Source organism: Anarhichas minor, unplaced genomic scaffold (genome assembly GCF_050575085.1).
Source record: "Anarhichas minor isolate MPS153535 unplaced genomic scaffold, ASM5057508v1 ptg000009l, whole genome shotgun sequence".
In the NCBI taxonomy this organism is placed as follows: Eukaryota; Metazoa; Chordata; class Actinopteri; order Perciformes; family Anarhichadidae; genus Anarhichas; species Anarhichas minor.
The window spans coordinates 1717557-1737679 of NW_027466455.1; the positions used below are offsets into that span (position 1 = coordinate 1717557).

Here is a 20123-nt window from a genome sequence, read left to right on the forward strand (position 1 = left end):
AAAGAATGTTTTGCCAAAAGTAACTTTTTTTTCATAGAGCAAAACTTGTATTCATGTGTTCTATAGTCATAAACACAGGAGAGAAAACAACCTGAGATCAGACTTAAAAAATGAATCACCAGAAATGTTTTCCCCTCTCTCCTCTCAGGGCTTCCATACCACCTCTCACAATTTATTTAATTGTTTTACAGGTGTGAGCAGCTCCGCTGTTTCCTTGGTGCATTGCAGTGTAGCAGAATAGTGTGCATCAACGGCCCACTCAGAAATGATATGCATGCTTGGATTATACTTTATTTTGTCGCTTTGGGTAATACACGGAAAACCTGCTTGGAATCAACATATAGTATGGATTTACGACATGGCATAAAAGTCTACAGCCATGCCAGCTAGTAAGATAGAAAGAATAAAGAATTTACTATTTGGCATTGATAAGATAAGATATGATAACATAATCCTTTATTAGTCCCACAGTGGGGACATTTGCAGGATTGCAGCAGCAGAGTGTGCAACAAGAGACGTCAGTAAAAAACAAAACAAGAAAAATAAAAACAGAACAAGTACAATAAAGAGTCAAACAGTAAAGGTATAAATAAGTATAAAACGCAAACAACAGAACTTCAACTTGTTGCTCGGTTAAAAGACATTTTGGTTGTAGTGTTGTTGTATATATCTTGTTTTTATGCACATTTATTTATAATATTTTGGAAATATACAATGAGTCAGTGACAGTGGTGTACAGTAACGAAGTAGAAATACTTCGTTACTGTACTTAATTGTCTTTTGAAGATGAACAGGACATTTTTCAGTTTCAAGTAATGCCTGGGTTGTTACTTTCGGTGCTGCTTTAGTATTGATCATGTTTTGATATTTGAGTCATTTTGTGGATGATCAGATGGAGTTATGATGGTAGCAGTCGCCCAATTGCAGATTCAGCTTCAGCAAAACCTTTGCCTATTGTGTTCAAATCAGGCCCGTAGGAGTTTACAAGGCAGGTGTCCTTTCTCACAACACTGACCTGATGCATCAAGTGGATATTTTTTGCTGAACACAATATTATGCATTTGCCCTCTACATCCTCTAGTCGGAATGAGCATACTTATAAACGCACTGTTACAACTCCTTCATAGCGTCATATTGCTTTTCGAAGAATTATGATGATAAGTTCATAGTAGATGCAAAAGTATACTTATGTACAATATATTATGTTGAACATTGTTGCTCCTGGATGGATCACAGCCAACCCAATTATTAACACAGCTCCATGTCCTTGGTCATGGTGCCACAGCACTTAAAAGAATAAACTTCATAATTCTCAAAATTCTGACCCTTTGCTTTTTTATGAACAGCATTTACTTGTACTTTTACTTTCAATACTTAAGTACATTTAATATCAGAAAATTACTTTTGATACTTAAGTACAATAAATATCAGATACTTTAAGACTTTTACTCAAGTAGTATTCTAATAGGTGACTTTTACTTTTACTGGAGTCATTTTCCAGTAAGGTATCTTTACTTTTACTCAAGTATGGCTTTTGGGTACTTTATACACCACTGGTCAGTGAACACCTCATACCCTGGTAAAGGCAGGATAGGTGAACATGCCTGAGCTTTTGAGATTCATTTCTTGCTTCCTGTTTGTGTGAAAGGCAAAAAAACCCGATATTCTGCTCATTTCCTTCCTGCTGCTCTTCCATCCTCCTTTCCCTATTTTCATTTCCTTTGCATCAGGGTACCTCCTCTCTCACTTTTTATATTCTTTTATCACTTTTCCTTCACCCATCTCGCTGAACAAGCACTGACGTGGAGTCCGAGATTGAATCCTCGAATATCAGACCATCACTTGACCGGACACATTTCCATCACATGCCAGCAATTTTAGCCTCATTTTACTTGCAAAGGGGACGATTTTTATGATAGCACCGATTCTAGACAGGGTTATATGTGGAGGAATGTCAATGTTTTTCCATTTCTGCCCTTTTCGGTTAAAAGAGGGCAAAGAAAGAGGCTGACTTGAGAGAGAGACAGAGAGAGAGAGAGAGAGAGAGAGAGAGAGAGAGAGAGAGAGAGAGAGAGAGAGAGAGAGAGAGAGAGATTGCACTCATTTCTTTAGTGTCTCACTGTGAAGGCCAGGGTTGTCTCTTACCTCTCATTTAGCAGAGGGGTAGTGTCACTCCCTGAACTTGCTCATTAAGTGCTGTTTGGTAAAGCATTACTTTGATCGATGTTTCACGTATACCACAAAATAGGCCGATGAATCAGACACAGCGTGGCAACACACACACACACACACACACACACAGCTCTTTCCTCAGAGAGCGAGGTGGCAGTGTGTGAGAAGTAATGATCCATCGTCAGGCTAAGAGAGAGGTCTGACAGGTTATTCTGGACACTATCAATCCAAAGAAGTTCAGCAGTGAGGCAGGAAATGAATAACTTGGAGAGTAATGGAGGCTTATGCGCGTCTCTTAAACAGCAATTGCTTTAGAGGGGAACAATTGTGAGAGGACACAAGAACAATGAAACGTTTAATTTCAAGAAGTTTCAACTTTATGTCAGTTATTCGGCATTGGAATGATGAAAAATGCAAATAGAGGTAATACATCTTTTTAGAAGATAAGATTTAGACTCATGTTTTTTTGTTTTTTAAATCTGTCAACTTAACAAAAATGTTATAATAAAATGCCTAAATACTGCTTTAAAATGGGGCCCTCTATGTTGCACATATATGTATGAGGTCAACTATAGATTTAGTTGGAAATGAGTTACTTCATAAACATTAAGAGACAGATATTAGGGTAGTCTGCATTGTGGAACAAATAAGGTTAAAATCTTTTTTGGGAGATTTTCTATGTTATACTGAAACCCCCCCCACAAATATAACCAAATACATTCTTTCAGGTTACTTTTATTTGTACCCGTAGGTGGTAGCTTTTGTGTGCATTCTCAAAGTTAGAAGTTGCTATTAACTTAACATATGTTATTGCATAACCTAACCTAAATAATTGCATAATCAATTTAAAATATTACCCTAGCAGGACATGGAAAAAATGCAATCCACTGTAACCCACCTCCATCTAAGCATTATTAAAAGATAAGGGTGGGAATCAGCACCCATTTCGACAAGCAGCATCCTGCCGGTCTGGTGCAAGGACACACCGCTGCCGTGCTGCTGGACCTACAAAGGACTGCTCGTATGCTCCTGCATCAAAACACTGGCTGTGTACTCGCGCGCTACGAACCTGCAGCACAGCCTTATCTCCTGTGCGAGTGCACGGGCACAGTCTGAATCATAACCTGACCTCTCAAATCCGTTTGTAGTTTTGTAATGTGGGGCGTGCGTGCCACACATACTACTAATCCCTGGATCCTCAGAGAAGGACCATGATTTGTGGGACGGTGTTACCGGGGGGAAAGGTGGCGTCTGCGACCTGTTGGAAATGACAGCTGAAGAAGGCGGACTGAAGCACAGGGATCACAGCAACAGTAAACGTAGCAGATAGCGAAGAAACTCCCTCGCATCACTGTGTAAAGGGTGTGTGTACGGTTGCCATATTTGACAGCTTTAGCCCCGGTGGCTAGTGATTGCACTGTGATCCGCGGCTCGCGAGCTAACGAGACCCGAGCCGAGGGCATTGTGGGTGCATGCGCGTGCGTGTGTGTAGCTATAGATTTGGGTGTGGACGTGCGTATGTGTTCGTGTCGTGCGTTTGTATGCGCGGATGTGTGCCGCTGTGCTTATCTTCGCTGTCGCCCACCTGGCACGATAGCTAGCATGCTAATTTGATAAAGCTAGTTGGCTAATAAGAGAAATTAGCTGACTGTGAGCGAGGTACCACACCAGCTTTACGACTGCGAGTCAAATGGTCTGCTAATACTGTGTTACAGCAGTCACGTGAATCTATCCATAACAGTAAAAGCTAATTTGATATCTGTCACGAATTATCTAATTAGCTAATGTTAACGGTCAAGACAGCAGGCTGGCTAATTTGCTCGGCTATTAGCTTAGCAGCTAGGGGCAGGAGAGCTCGCTAATTGACCTAGTTCATGTTGACATTCCACTGGGCTGAGCTGTGTTTACATTACAAGTTTTTGCCTTGTTACTTTTCGGCTTCACCATTTTACCCACATATTTAAACGTGTTGACAAAGAACCACTCGATATACTACGACTAACGTAATGCCATTCCACCTGACCCTAACCCATGGGCACATGCAAGTTTGGTTCAACAACCTGTATGGTTAGCAGGTTTCTTCTCGAGAAAGGCAGAGGCTTTACTGTGAGTCACAAAACTATTGATGCAAACGTTTCGTATTTAAAAAACACTATTTACATGAGATACTGAGCATCAGGTTGACTTACTGGATGACTAACATCAGCAACACTTTGAATGCTATTAAAATGTAATGTTAGTTGGTCCCTGATGTCACGTGTTCCTCCAGAATGGCCCTTTTTCAAGTCTCATGGTTCACTCAAGGCTGTTGAAAACAATGCAAGCATTATATAGCAATGAAAACATGAAGGCTCAGTAAATCAGTCTAAACATACAGTAAGCTGTCTGAAAACAAGTCAAATATAGGCCTGTGTTTCCTTCTCAGGTGCTAAATAATACCCTCAAAACCAAACAGTTGTTATTGGCACTGTGACAGCATAATCCATCCCTCCAGGGTACCCATCTGGACTGAGTTAGCCGTACAAATAAGGCTGTTATGATGTTAAAATATATAGGTCTATGATATAGGCTAACAAACCAACAACAATGTCTCTTTACTCGCCCTCACCCCACAGGGTTGCAGCGATGGAGTCCCTGATGAATGCGGTGGCACCGCGCTCCCCGGCCCCAGCCAAGAAGCTGTCGGAGGTGGACTTCCGGTCGGGGGCCACCCTGGAGCAGCTGTCAGCCCAGGTGTCTGAGCTGGTACTACTGGAACAGGGAGACTTCGGAGACCAGACCGCCTTAGAGGTTCACACCGCCAAGGACTTCATCTTCAACATGCTGGGTATGTCTGCCAGCAAAGCACACTGGATAGTGTGCTCTGTATTGCGGTTTATCCCAAACATTTTCTCGTCTTCGATTCTTAAACTGATATGAATGCAACCATGTATCTTGAGCAATGAGTATCATTCCCAGGAACGCCCTGCTCCACACGGTCTCACCTGGAAGCTGCCCAGTCTGATAAGGTTGGCTGCTGAACAGGCCTTATCCTGCAGTGAGCTCAGCACATTTTATGTGACGTGATCAGTCAAATCTATTTCATACTGGAACAAATATAGCTTAGTTATATAGCTAGTTATGCCACATGTGGTTGCAGTGATAGAGGGAATTTCAGGAGACTTCTGCAGTATACTGAAAAGAAAGAAATGTGTGAAACTGTTGTGCTTTATGCAAATCGATGCCACGGGGAAGGTGGAAAGCAGAAGGTCTAGTGTCGATGCGTCCTGCTTTCTCTGGAGGCGCCCTCACATCCTGCTTTGTATGTCATTCTTAAAGCGATAGTTTGGATTTCATCGGGTCGGACAAGGCAAAAGATATCTTTCCTTTGATTTCGGAGACTCTTAAACTGCAACCTGTAGCATCTTAGTGGTGGTTTTTGATTTGTTACGTTCTTGTCTGTAGAAATTTGACACATTTGATTCAAGGCGAAAGGGACAAAGCTGCAGGATCTCATTTCAACAGGATGGGTCTCGGCTCTCCTTGGCAGACGCATCTCATGGCTCAGGTTGTGAGACAGCGCGTGTGACAAACACGATCAACGCGATAGACTCAGTCTGCGGTGAAATGGTACATGTAAATCTTCAATTTAATCCCCCAGCAGACACATTATTACATGTTTTTCAAGTCTTACTTGAGAGGCTTGTAATTTGTATTTGTGGATGCAATAATATGAAACTTTCACATTTGGCATTTCTCAAATGCAAATTTGATTAGAAGTGACATCAATGCACATTTTCACTGAGCGCTGCTCTCCTCCCTCTCTCATCTTCGCGTGCTGACTTTCATGCGGAACTCCTGAGAGATGGGTTTGCTAAGTGAGACACGGAGCCGTCCCAGATGTTTTGTTTCGTGTTGTCAGTTGAAGTGTGAAGTGTGTTTGTTCGCCCAATAGGTGGCACTCTCCCCCCTCCCTGCTGTCATCCTTGTCCTCTCACATCTCGTATCAGTCTGTCCGTGTACACTGGAAACAAAAACCCATCTGACCCGCGTCCTGAAAGTAGTATCGCACTGGTTGACAGACGGCTCCTGCACGTCTCCTCAAACCGGCTGCTTCACAGTATTAAATCTAGTTCAATCCTGTTTTTTTTCTCATTGCATTGTATCACCACATACTGTACAAGCAGGGTTCTTTACTAAGCTAGCTGTTTTTCAGTCTTCCCCTTTGCTCAGATTTCCATTTTGATGATTCTGGTGCAAAGCCCTCTGCTTTCCTCTCTGTCTGCTCCCACGCTCTCCTGGTTGAAGGTCTCTCGGTAACTTTGTATTTCAGCTTTGAGGCTGCTTTCTCCGGCACAATCACCAATGGTTTGCTGGTGTTTTCATACCCTGTGCCTCGCCGCCCGCTGTGACAGCTCTGACTGTGAAGAGAAGACGAAAAAAAAGATTGACGCTTATACGCAGAGGGTTTGTGTTGGATTCTAGGAATATAAAGCTAATGGGATGGATTTGGTGGGGTTACAGGAGGTACTTATCACCACTATTTTAGCCACTTAGTCACCGTTCTGACGGGGAACTGAAGCAGTAATATCCATATGTGCTCTCCAGACTCCATTGACCATAACAATCCTTTTAGCTTGTAGCACGTGGGGGGTTTGCTGGTCCACTCCTGCCGCCATCGGTGAGCTTGTTTGCGTTATTGTGTGACTAAAGTGAATCTGAAGTGCCGACCGCCATCTACTATAGGAGGCTATGGATAAGTACCTCATACAGCCCTGCTATCCCTCTAAGTACACAGTGGTAGCTGCATTAGGAGCCGTATGCCTCTCAAGGCCCTGCGGAGGATGAAAGGCAGCACTGAAAAGCAAATATCATCCCTTTGATGGAGGTGCCTTGTTGTAGCATGCCGGGCCTGCTGGAGGAGGCTCCTCGTACAGGAGCCGCATAGGTATGTGTGCATGGATGCTGAACACCAGTGGCTGGGGCTGTTTTTGCCAGTTTTTTTTTTTTAAATAAAGTTTGAGCTGCAGAGGGATCCCCGCTGTGCTTTGCACTCCATCAGGGGAAAGGAAAGAGAAACGGGATTAAACTTGCGCACTCGCAAGTACACCCAGTGAATTCCTTCACAGTCTGACAGATCCAAGAAGAGGCTCTTATTTACCCTGCGTTTGAGTAAACACTGCGGTTTGCCTCCAGGCAAGCGTGGTGGGGGCTACTGTATACATCTTTTAGGAAAAACAAAAGTCTGAAGGCAGAAATGAATCCCCCGGTGAAGCAGAAGATCTGTTGCTGGGCAAACATGCCCCGAGCCCGACTTTTTTCAGATCTTAAAGTTTGTAAGCCAGCTTGAGAGAGTTCAGGTCAGAGTTCATCTCCCCTCTGATGCCAATGGATACTTTTGATCTTGGCACAGATTTTGACATTTCTATCCATGAGACAATAAAATGAACCTGTTGTTTGTTGAGATTTTGAATAATTTAGTCAAAGTTAAAGTCTTCCTGTCTATGCGGCGCACCAGATCTTCACTCTGTCCGACAGTGAGCCCCACAGAAAGGCAAGACGCTGAGTCTTGCCTTTCTGTGGGGCTTCTTACATCAGCCCCCTTTGTTTTCCGCTATTCTTCACACTCAAGCCACTTAGCTCGGTGCACATTTGGGCTTGAACAGTGATAAGTGGAGACGTTTATTAAGACAGAGAAGGCTGATCAGCACCTGAGTTGGTTTCTTTTAAAGTCGGGAGAGGCACCAGTTAAAAGTTCCCCTTTGAGCTGTGATGAACAAAACGAAGCCTGTCACATGAATCAGTCCTGCGACAATCTCAACATTTCTCTTTCTGTCGGGGCTCAACAAGACTTTGCAGTTGTTCCAAAACACAGATACATTTTCCAAACTTTCCCTATTGTTTCACTTTGAATGGCAAGCTCACCGAAAACCCTTACAGTCCCGTTAACCTCTTAGTTATTTAAATATCCCCTCCAGACATGTTTAACATGTATGTAAATGACTCTGTTTTTAATAATAATTTCTATCTGATATATTCTTTGCACATGCATCATTCTGTGCAGTGAAGCTCAAACGTTCTTCTGTAGGAACAAGAAAAAAGAAAACATTTTTAAGGGAACTTTAAGATGTATTAGCCACTAACCTGTGCCACACACACCAGTCGGCCCCAATGGAGCTTTCTCTGTGAACTGTAGTCTTTAATATCGGGTGCTTTATCAGACACTTAATGTTTCCAAACTTTCTAAGCGCTCTAAGGCCGCACAAACATTCATGAGAAGTGATGCATATTTTATCTTGGTTCAATTTTAACCACCAGACTGGCTATATATTCTTTATTCCCTTTGGGAAAGCAGCTCACTAAGCCAGGCTAGCTGCAGCCCTTTAACACTGCTGGACCCCCCCTCCCCCCTCCTTTGATGCTCAGAGTTCAGTTGTAGTTTTTCCTTATCTCGGGATCTGGAGCCCGCATGGCTGCTTTGGCTCACTCATCCTCCGCTGATGCCATTTTGGATTCAAAAGTCTTCATCTGGCAGCCGGGACGGATCCATGGCACTGCAACAGTACATGACTGATATCTTTCTGTTTCACTTTTCATCAGAGCGGACGCACCAGTGCCAGGCACAGAGATGAGATGCGTCTTTCCTGCCTTAAACGATGGCCATTGTTCCTCACTGACTCACCTTTCTTGGCATTCCATCTTAATTGTTGGACAGCTGGCGCATCGGTGGAAAATGAATGCGAGCACGGTTGAGTTGATGTTAATTTACCTTCAGCTCACAACCTCTATTACATGCGGCTCTGTAACAAATCAACCAACAAGTGTCTGTCATGTAAACACAGGAGAGCGTCCTGTGAATGAGCACGGCCACATCACATCATCCATTAAGCTTCTTTCACGGCGTTTAATTAAATGTGACTTACAGAATTCGGCATGTTCAGGAAGCGGTGTTTTGACAACGCACGACATATTATCGTATTGTGCCGCTCGTTTTAATAACCAGGGCTGACGTGATTTTTGCTCTTTCCTAATCGCACTCCTGAGGCAAAGAGGGAGCTGCTGGTCTGTAGCTGTCGACTGATAACGGTATCTTATGCTGAGTTGCTGGTGGGGAAAAGAAAGAAGTTAGAATGCTTATGTTTGCCACACATCCTCGGCACTTTAAGTATCCCTTTAAAAGATTAATTGATCATCTGTCTTCCCCCTCCTTACAGTTTTACTTCCACGCTTGTTGCGGAATTTTCTACACACAAGCTAATTAAGACACAACACTTGGCAATAAGCCTCCCACTAATATGTCAAAATGAAATCAAAACCTCACAATTCCATTTTCAAAATGGCAGTTTTTGCATCAAAATGAAACACGCATGCACCATTTGAATTAGTGTTTCAAAGCAGCAGCAGCACAGTGATGTGCTTTCTATACAACCCTGCTGTCTTTAGTACTTCTAGTAAACCTTGTTAATGTACTCATACAGGCCTCTGTATGAAGATGTATTTACAGATTATTACAGTACAGTAATTAATACAATATGAAACAGAAAAGAATACCTAAAAATACAGGTAAACGAAAAAATAGTTTGGTAAGGGATGGTGGATGGGTTTGATCTCGCCCACTGTTCGGGTTAAGGTTGTGCATGACTTCTCAAGTGACTAGGCCGCCCCCGCAGCGCGGAGATGTAAAAGTAAACCTGCAGTGACACTTTCTTCTTTCCGTGGTAATTGCCTGTCATTTAGGGGACTGTGTATCACAGTACAGCTGGCATCAGAGCAGCAGTGAGGAGCTGTGAGACCCTGACAGCTTCCTGCATCCTCTCTCCCTGCAGGTGGTTTAGACACGCAATGTCTGTCTCTGAGCCCTGTTTGTAGTATTAAACGCACTCGCACACATACACACACCTGGCTCAGTGGTTTGAGACCCCCCCCCCCCCACCCCCCATCAGATTAAATTGGAACTTCTCCATTCCTCTTCTCTAAGAAGCCTATTTTTAAACTAATCTCCTACCTTGATATGAATTCATAAACAGCGAGCGGGCGGAGCGGCTCACCTTTCAGCAGCCGGCTCGTCTGGGATTAATCCTGCTATTAGCGCGCGAGGTGATTCTGTAAGAAGTGGCGGTTGAACAGCGCCGATAACATCCGGTTGAGACTCTATTAGTCAGGAGTCATTTGAAACAAATTCAATTGCTCCTTTTCCGGGATGAGGCTGCTCCTAACGTCATTGTTACGGCATGTGCTGCTGCTGAATGAAAGTTTTATTGTCCGAAAAAGCAGAGAGGTCACACAGAGGTAGGGGGATGTGCTACGACGACTGTGAAAAACATTTTGACTTAACTCTTTTTGACAACATCCCCTCCTTCAGGAAGTACTGAAGTTGATCTGAAGTTAGGGTTAGGTATCACAGTCCCCGTAACATCCAACATCATAGCAATTCATTTAGTGCAACCTGAGCCCCTGGCTGCCAGGAGTCTTTGCATGTAAAACTATCAATTCTTTATTTTGATGGACTTGCGTGAATGGATGACAGTAAACTTGCCTACATCTCAGTTGTTAGTGCAGCTCAGTCTCTCCAATAACGGCACATAGAAGTCATCAGCTTATTTAGAGGAATCCCATGTTCCAGAGAGAGTTACTGAGCTACTTTTAGAGTCGATCAAACTAGAGGTGTGTGGCAGACTGCTGTTGCTCTGCTCCGGCTGTGATGAGAAAGGGACGCCTTTCCCATGATGCCGCTGTGCTCTCTCTCTCTCTCTCTCTCTCTCTCTCTCTCTCTCTCTCTCTCTCTCTCTCTCTCTCTCTCTCTCTCTCTCTCTCTGTTTCAGGGGGATTTCTCAGCACGGCTGAGACGTCATTCAGACGTTTGAATGAGCTTGAGGGCTTACAGCAGTATGTGAAAGCATGCCATGCAGGCAGGTAGGTGAGTAGTTGGGCTGTACCATTTCCGCACGCGCTGAGACTGATGGAGTAACCAATAGCCATCAAATAGTCCTTTCACACACGCGGAATTGGGTCTAGTCTGAAAATAGCTCTTATCGTAAAACTTCCCTCTAATGGAAATCTACATTCAAAGACATTTCTTATAGGATTAAGTTTAATCCGTGGCTGTGAAAGCAGCCTAGACGGTCTCCATTCCAGCTCTATTCTCAGCCTGTGTGTCTACAGGCGTCTATGCTGGAGAGTGTTCGTGCTGGCTGGCGGATGCCCAGTAAAGCAGCATTTGAGAGTTTGGATTTAAAAACTAGATTGTGCTCCTTGGAACAACCTCAAACTTCCCTTAGCCATGTGTTGGAGATTGAAGCCGGCTCGCTAATTGATACAGTTTCTTCCTCTCTTTAACAGAAGCCCCCTTTGCTGGAGAGATGAGATGCTCTTTCTTCTCTTTTCCGTCTCTCTTTTCCTCCTCCTCGTCTATTTAACATGTGGCCGATGAAACGGGACAAATCGGAGAAGTCGTGGCTTCCAACTTGTTGCCCTTCGGCTGCTGTCTGATCCGTCCCTCCCTCTGACGCTGTCTTGTCCCCTCTCTTCTTCTCTTTGATCTGCCCAGTCTTTCTCCCCCCCCCCCCCCCAGTATATATAGTTAATATATACTGCTGAGAAGCATCATTACATTTAAAGTAACTGAAGGTATTACATTAATGTAGCAATATTTCCCTCTGAACTGTAGTGAAGTAGAAGTATAAAGTGGAATGAAAGGAAAAGAGTCAGGTACAAGTACCTCAAACTTACAAAGTACAGCACTTTGGTAAATGTACTTAGTTACTTTCCACCGGCGTCGATTGGTCGTAATATGTTTCACACGTCACAAACAATCGCTATGAGTTAAGTATGCCACCTTTACCGTGTTCCCTTAATCACCTCAGACGTCCTTCATATCAACAACCTGTAGTGCTGCTCTAACCATGTCACGCATCATCATCTTTCATAGCACACAAGGAATTCATTTTCTACATGTTCATTTTGATGTTTACTCAGGTATCCACTTAGAATTCGTTGTCCTTTCATGAAGTGAAACATCGGTTGTGTTGCCATATGAGAGTTGAGAGGCTGAGGATCCTGAGGAAGGTACTCTGGATAAAGTGCGATGGGAAACACTGCAGTAAGTCTAGCCAGGTGATGAATGGAGCTCGTAGAGGGAGATGAGCCCATTCTGCTGAGACACACGGGAAAATCGAAAGTCGGCTGTCACATTCTTTTTTTCTATTTCTCTTCCTCTCTTTGACTGCTCCAGTGGTCGCGTCAAACGAAGCACTTTCATTGTGCTCCTTGTCGAAGCGAAGCACCAGAGAGATCCTCGTAAGCACATTTGACTTTGACTCCCACTTTCATCGCTCGATCGTTTTCACTCCCGGCGTTTCTCAACACCTGCTCTTTTTATATTCCAGCAAACCGCTCTGCCTTCTTCATATGAAGTGAGAAACGATCGCGTGGCTGTCCCCACAAAGAAGGATGCTCTTCAGTCAGGTTCTTAATTCATCAGCACTAAAATAGCAAATTCAGCCGTCTGAAATTCAATAAGTTTATCCCTGTAAATATCCCACAAATGGAAGCATTGAGAATGAGTTTCTGTTGATGCCACTTGTGAGTATCAGTGGCTTCTGGTATTTTGCTTCTGACTCACAATATTTCTGATCTTAACACACGCTTAGGGCCACACACACATGCCGCTGGGGTTGTGTGCCCATGTAATTGGATGAGGGGAATCGTGTGGAGCTTCGTGTTAAATAAACAGACTACAGAAATACGAGCCCGGTTTTAATAAACGGGACGTATCCTTTTAATTGTTTTCCCTTTGCCTCCTTCCTGCCGGTCGTTAGCAGGAGAAGTCCCTCAGGCCAATCACGGTGCAGAAGCATAGTGTTTACTGAGAGTGCATGGCGTGTGGAAGCACAAATGTAGCTGAACCACTGAACTTGGCATTAGTGTGTAGCCCAGTGGTGACTGAGGGCGCTGTTCATTTCACACTCCTTCATGTGTCGGTATAGGCGGCAGCCCGGAGTCATAAATGAATGCAGTGCCTCTCCTAATAAACTGAGCTGGATATTTCGCAGGCTCGCTCAGTTGCGGACCTGCTGTTCTCCGTCCCGGCGTGTTCATCCGAGGCCGGGTGTGCAATGCGCGTCCGTTCATCTGCATATGAAATGCATTTTAATGCGCGCACGCATCCGTGAGCGAGAGAGAGAACACTTCTCAAAAGCTTTCCGCTCATTGCTCCTCGCATCAGGAAACGCATTTCCACACATACCAGTGGCTCTGAATGTGAATTGTGCTGAGTGTGATTCATTTTTGTGTTTTGTCTTACCCCCCTCATCCCCCAACCCATCCAGGCTTAGTCCAGAGGGTAGACCAGCGCCTACCGGTGGCCAACGAGTACCTGCTGCTGTCCGGCGGGGCCAGGGAGGGGGTCCTGGACCTCAACCCCGAGGAGCTGGGCGACTACGCCAAAGGGGCCGACTTCGACCTGGACTTCACCCTGCTGGTACCGGCCCTCAAGCTCCACGACCGCAACCAGCCCGTCACCTTGGACATGAGGCACTCCCCGCCCTGCCACTCGTGGCTCAGCCTTTGCCTCTGCGACTCCAACGTCATGTCCCGCTGGAGCATCTGCTGCCAGGAGGAGAATGGATTCCCCATCGAGGAAGACGAGGAGGAAGAGGGAGAAATGAGTGAGTGGAATGAGCATGATGACGATTGCATGGAAAGAGGGAGCACAGTAAGAACAGCAAAGGAGGATGGGTAAACTACTATCAAAGAAATATAAAGATGGAGCTAGAGAGGAGTGGATAACACGAGGTGATGAAGGTGGAAGAGCAGCAGAGAGTGGAAGGAAAGGGAGCCGATTGAATTTTCATGAGTTTCATGAGATAATTTGATGCGTGATGCTGCGATGCGTTTTGCTCGGCAAGCTGCAGCCGAGGCCCCGCTTTCCCTAAAATCTCCTCTGATAGGCGGAATGAGAAATGCCTCCCCAGGTAATGCGCGCTGAAACATTTATGAGCGCAACTTCACAATCAACAGGTCAGGCCTGCGCGGCGTCTCCCTGATTACACCGCGACATCGAATCGACCACACGCTTTGTGTGCGCGAGAGCTCCAAGACGAGAAAAAGTAATGGCCTTTATTGATGTGATTAGCTTTAATTTTCAGCAGTTTGGAAAATAGGTTTGCAACATTATCCGGTCGTATCGTAACACTTCCCTCTAGGATCTTATGTGATAGTATTTGTGGTGGCAGGACTAGGGGACCTTTCTTTGCTTTTGGCAGTAAACTGCACACGACAGGGACTCAAAAGTCTTCTTTAGGGCTACAAACAACATTCAGTTTGCTGGTCCAATATTGTGGGATTCAACAGAGAGGAAAGTATCAAGTTATTTGATGAGCCAGACCCTGGTGTGCTGGTCAGTTTGGAGTGCATTCAGCATTCATCCCTCCCCTCCCCTCTCTCCCTTGCTCAGGTAAAGGCTCCATCCCCTCCCTGGACTCTCCTCATTCTCTGGATGGATGCTACTTCTCTCCCTCCCTGGTGACGGACTGGTTTTGGGAGGTGGTGAGCAAAGCTGTGGAGGAGCTGAGGCGCAGCCCCCAGAGAGGCATCCCGACCCCGGACCGTCTGGAGAGGAACGGACCCCTCACCACCATCATCCTCCAGGTACAGATTGCTGCAAAAAAAAAAACGGAAGACGACGGAATGCTTGTGTCTGAGTCGATTTGTTCTCTGTGGAGTTTTTCTTGTTAACAAACAAGTTGTGTTCGCCGTCGTCCCTGCAGGCGGGCTCCAGCCGGGTGCTGTACGACCTGCTGCCAGTGGTGTCGTTTCGGGGCTGGCCTGCTGTGGCCCAAGGCTGGCTGACCGCCAACCACTTCTGGGATGGTAAAATCACAGAGGAGGAAGCCATATCTGGCTTCTACCTGCTGCCCTGCTGCTCCCCGCTGGGCGGCCGGCCCGACAGGGAGTGGAGGCTGGCATTCTCACGCAGCGAGGTGAGGCCATTGTAAACGTCTTCTTTTTCGTCCCACTGCCTTTGTCTGTCTCTCAGATGTCCATGCTGAGTTTACCACTGTGTCTTTATTCCTGTTCCTGCCTAATTCATTGGTCCTCTGTCTCTGTTATTACCAGGTTCAGCTGAAGAAGTGCATCCCTTACCCCATGGCCCAGGCTTTCCAAGCAGCCAGAGCCGTGTTAACTCGTATCCTGGCCCGTCCCCGTGCGGGCCTCAGCCTCTATCACCTGCGTACCCTTCTGTTCTGGGCCTGCGATCGACTTCCTGCCGCTTATCTGTCCTGCCCTGACCCCGACACCCCTGGCCGCCTCCTCCTAGGTCTCCTGGACGACCTGTCTCATTGCATCCTGGGCAAAAACTGCCCAAACTACTTCCTGCCCCAGTGCAACATGCTGGAGCACCTCACGGACGGCCAGGCGCTGCTCCTCGCCAGGAAGCTCGCCCACGTACGCTCCGATCCCAGCGAGCACCTCCGGGCGGCTCTGGACCAGGCCCAGCAGGCGGGCCAGCTGAAGAAGGAGCTCACGGCGAGCACCAACGGCCACGGCTCCCCCGGGCACCACCTGGCCAACGGCATCATCTCCCCCTCGGAGGACAAGCTGGCGCAGCGGCTGCAGCAGCTGGTAACCGAGAACCCCGGGAAATCCATATCCGTCTTCCTCAACCCCGATGATGTCACCAGGCCGCACTTCCGCATCGACGACAAGTTCTACTGATGCGGACGTGCTGCGGAGGAGAGCCACACCGGAGGGTCGGGGCACCGGGAGGGAACACGCTCCTCCTGTTCACCGTTCTTAGGCCGGAAAAATGTAACGGAGCCTTGCTGCTTGACTGACTCTTTCAAACCAAAAAAACACACACATGTCCAACTACTGAGACATCACGCAGACGTCGCACAACAGACACAATGTCGCCGAGCGGTTGTCCACGGGGACGGCCCTCTCCTAACGAGCTGGCCTTAATGAGACTTATCAGCTGGTGCTACAAAGACAAGGGCCGACTTTAGTCGTGTGAAATAAGTCCAGTGGAGCTCAGCACAGTGTGTGTGTGTGTGTGTTTGTGTGTGTGTGTGTGTGTGTGTGTGTGTGTGTGTGTGTGTGTGTGTGTGTACGTACGCCTAAGGGTTTTAACATAGTGCAAATCTTTCTTAAGGCAGAGAGAGAAAAGCTCCTTGATTGCTGCATTTCTCTCCTGTTGCTTTGGATCAGAGTGGGCGATGGCTGAGAGGAAGAACAAGGTGCGGCTGATGTAACCGAATGTAATGTTGTGAGGAGAACTGCCGAGTCTCTTTCCTCTGTCAACTACATTTCAGCCCTCCTTTTGTTTTTACGCCCACGCCTCGATTCATAGCATCTTTTTTTTTTTTTTTTTATTTCAAACAAATCTTTCTCAGGTATTCACAACACTGATCTTTTTTGTAATGTGTATGATTTCTTTTTAGGTCTCAAACTATATTTCAATGCCGCTTACATTTCATTAAGTAGTGGAATGTACCAAAGAGCTGCGTTTGAGTGGTCTACACATCTAGTCTTGGTCCAGCTTGATGAATCTTCTGAGTCGTGGCCTGAATGTTCATTTCACTTTTGAAGGCCTGGTCACACCAGCATTTCAAACAGCAGAATCAACTCCTCCCAATGGAATCAGCACGATGTGTGGAAGCTGCCGTTTGAGGGGGAGCTGTTAGCTTATTAGCTGTGTTGCACCATCCCATTTCATTTAACCAGCCCCACGAAAGAGGTTTGCAGACCGCTATGAAAAGGAGTGAATGGTACAAACAAGTCTCTACTGTTCTGTTGGTGGTCGAGCTAATGAATTTGCTAACTGACAATTAGCATCCGTTTCTGTGTTGAACGAAACAAGATCAATGCTCGGTACAGAGAAACGGAAAGAAGCTCGTCGTGAGCGTGCGTGGTTGGGTAGCGTGTTAGCGGTTAGCTCGCTAAGTAACTAGCCCTGCAAGTAATCACTCCCAGAGCTGCAACAATTGGTTGCACTCGTTTATTATTTGATAGAAAAAACAAACAGGGAATGCCAACTATTGTGATGATGAGTAATCGTTCCAAACTTCTTTCAACAAAAAATTGCCAAATCTGATCTGATTCCTCCTTCCTGCATCACTAATGTTCTCGAGCCACATGTTCTGTGCTACTTTCTGGCGTGACCAGGCCTCGAAGAAGACTGAAAAGGATGGTGATGTTATACAGTATATATATAATACGATGTATTTCCTGTATTGTACGAGGATGTGAGATTTGTTACAATATTTGAGAAATTCTTAAAGCTCTTTTGATTTTTGTTTTCCTACCTGAGCAGACTTTTGTGTTTGGGGTGTTAAGATCGACCTTTTTAAGAGACATCTAGAACATATAACCCTCCGTTTGAGAATCAAATGTGCGTATAAGAGTGTATTGATTGAACAAAAAGAATAGAATATCTTTAGAGTCGGGACCTCGGCTGTTTATCTTCCATAGTCACGACTAAGTCAAGCTACTTCACTGTCAAAATGTCCCACAAAGGGCCCAGCACATCTTGTTGCACATCATGTACTCGTGTCTATTAACTTCATTTTTGTGGAAACCGGTTTTGACTCGAGTGCTTCTGATAATTGTCCCCCGTCTCCTCTGCTTGGTTGGTCTTTTTTAATGAGCTCTGTGCGCGCGCGTGTGTGTGTGTGTGTTCACCGAGAGACGAACCGCGCAGCAGGACGCGGAGACAAACACCCAGACGCCGCCCGTTTGAATTATCCCCTCAGTGGGTGCGTGTTAGTCGCTGGGCCCAATCGTCTCTCACCAGACGGGAGTCATCCACAGGGGGATGGAGGGAGGGAGACAGGCCCTCCTCTGGTCCTTTGAAGAGGGGAGATGGGCCTTGCGGGACCTGGACAGCTGCCTCTTTCTGTTGCTGTCTTTCTGTCATTCTCCCACTCTCTTTCATTTTCTCTCACTCTCGCGGCTCCAGTGTTACTCCCTCCTCCTCCCTTCCTAGCATCCACATTTCTCCTGAGAGAGTTGGCATCTTTCTTCCTCACAGTTCTGGAGATCCAGAGCAACAAACAGCTCCTCCAACCTTATGTTTACACTCTTTACACTGATTCGATTAGGAGCTGGGCAGCCAGTAAACGTTGTAGTGGAGACGACAAGTGCAACCAGACGGGCAGTAATGTTCCCCCGTCCGCTTCTACTGGTCTGGTGGGTCTCAACGTAAATTTGGCTGAACAATATCTGCAAACAAACTGATCTGATGGGGTTTACCAAACACTAAAACGCTGCTCCCCATGTTGGTGCATTGGCAGAGTATAAAACTCTACAAAGCACATGATTGGTTACAGTTTGCCTAAATGTCAAGGTGGTGGTGGTGGTGGTGGTGGTGGTGGTTAATCGTGGTGATTGTATAGCTGCTGGTGGATCGCTTCTCCTTCACAAAGGTGGATGGATATTTCTTACATCTGCGCTTACTACTGAATGATTAGTATTTTGTTTGTTTCAGCATCTGTACTGGTGATTGTGTGTGAGTGACTGTGTGTGACTGTGAGACTTGAACCTGAGGAAAACCAAAGCGTGTTGTTGCAGAATGTATAGATGGGTCGTGTGTGTGTGTGTGTGTGTGTTCAGCTGCCGGGTGTCAGTTTGTGTTCTCAGCACTTTTTTGTAAAACGGGCTCAAAAGTTAGTCGCCCAAATTGTAGAAGTTCCACATAGTCCTAAAGAAAGTCACAGCATTTATTTATCGGGAAACACAAGTGGACGTGAAGGTACTTCCTCACTGCCGCTGTAATGTTTGACTGAGAGTGCTGGAAGTGTAAAACGTGTCTCACTTTGTACCTTAATGGGCCGAGTTAGAGATTACGAGACACTGGTAACAATCAATGTTTTTCCTCAGCGGTGCACATGAATAAAAAATTCCGTATTTTACGATAGTGTCACTTTTCTAGATATGCAACGGAGCCCCTGTGGAAAGGCCTACTCTAATTCTAGGAACATCTGCTGTGCAGGGCTTGCATGGGACACGGATGACACCGCTACTCCATTTCTAACCATCACTGTTTATTGTGTGCTGGAACTTCTGATGATTCTGTTTCAGATTAAAGTCGACCTCTGTGAATGAATAGCAGACTAAATACGATGAATGTATCAACCATATCTCTGCTCCCTGCTCGAGGACGCCTCAAATCTCACCGATGATCTCAAGTGCTGAGATAAGAGTCCGTACTGAATCACTCCACAGTTTGAGAAGTAGAGCTTCATAGCTCTATTAATACTTGAGTTCTTTTGAATCATTTTTTAAAGTGCTAATTATTTCCTCTGTATCATGATCTCTCGACTGATTTGCTGTGTTTATGACTGTTGTTTTCTGGGCGTTTCTATTGATCAAAGCTTTAGCATGAAATAAATCACTACATTTCAAATCACAGCGCGTGGGAATGTGTTCATTGTTCGTGATACATATTTAATAATCTCTTCGTGTTTATAGAGGAGGAGGCGTCTACGGGTTCAGTTCATCTGAGCTGCAACGCACGTTGAGTCCAACAGAGGGCGCTCTAAGACAGTGTTTGACCTGAGAGGGTTCACCCGGGTCTGTTCTGCTCTGTCACAATGTGTGAGGAGAGAGAGAGGATGCTCCAGGCTGACAGTGCACACAGACACACATGCTGTCAGTGTAAATACTGACTTAGCCAATGCTAGTGCAGGACCTGCTTTTACTGTTGGCAATATTTACTATTTATTCTTTAATTAACTCACATGCTGATGATCTATGGACTTTCTTTTGCTTAGGTGTCTCTACGCTGTAACAGCTACTCCCAAATATATGCACCTTACAGGACACCGTACATCATTACTATGTTACTTAGGTAGCTGACATTGGGGCGTGGATCATCGATATCGCCTCTCCCTTATGGAGCAATCCAGGGCAGGTCCAGTCCGTCTTGTGATTTATATTGCTCCTTTATAGTATATAAAATAGAGGCATGCCGC

The 20123-nt window shown here is 45.6% G+C and overlaps 1 protein-coding gene across 10 annotated transcripts; it reads left to right on the forward strand.

The window, feature by feature from the left end:
- The first annotated feature begins 3190 nt into the window (after window positions 1-3190).
- Window positions 3191-19558, forward strand: tmem102 (transmembrane protein 102). Of its 10 annotated transcripts, none has more exons than XM_076087004.1 (8): window positions 4904-4999; window positions 12127-12250; window positions 12383-12447; window positions 12537-12615; window positions 13479-13817; window positions 14606-14799; window positions 14919-15131; window positions 15268-19558. In XM_076087004.1, the coding sequence occupies exons 2-8, from the start codon at window positions 12184-12186 to the stop codon at window positions 15865-15867; spliced, it is 1557 nt and encodes a 518-aa protein (XP_075943119.1). In that variant the 5' UTR covers window positions 4904-4999; window positions 12127-12183; the 3' UTR covers window positions 15868-19558. The 10 variants fall into 10 exon arrangements, with proteins under 10 accessions (XP_075943122.1, XP_075943120.1, XP_075943121.1 ...); XM_076087003.1 differs by lacking the exon at window positions 4904-4999 and adding an exon at window positions 10974-11068; XM_076087002.1 differs by lacking the exon at window positions 4904-4999 and adding an exon at window positions 10974-11064.
- The last annotated feature ends 565 nt before the right edge of the window (window positions 19559-20123 follow it).

Coding starts and splice junctions, on each gene's coding strand:
- tmem102 (XM_076087004.1), top strand. CDS start 12,184: ATGAGAGTTGAGAGGCTGAGGATCCTGAGGAAGGTACTCTGGATAAAG. Junction 12,616..13,478: donor GAAGGATGCTCTTCAGTCAG/GTTCTTAATTCA, acceptor CAACCCATCCAG/GCTTAGTCCAGAGGGTAGAC. Junction 15,132..15,267: donor TGGCATTCTCACGCAGCGAG/GTGAGGCCATTG, acceptor TGTTATTACCAG/GTTCAGCTGAAGAAGTGCAT.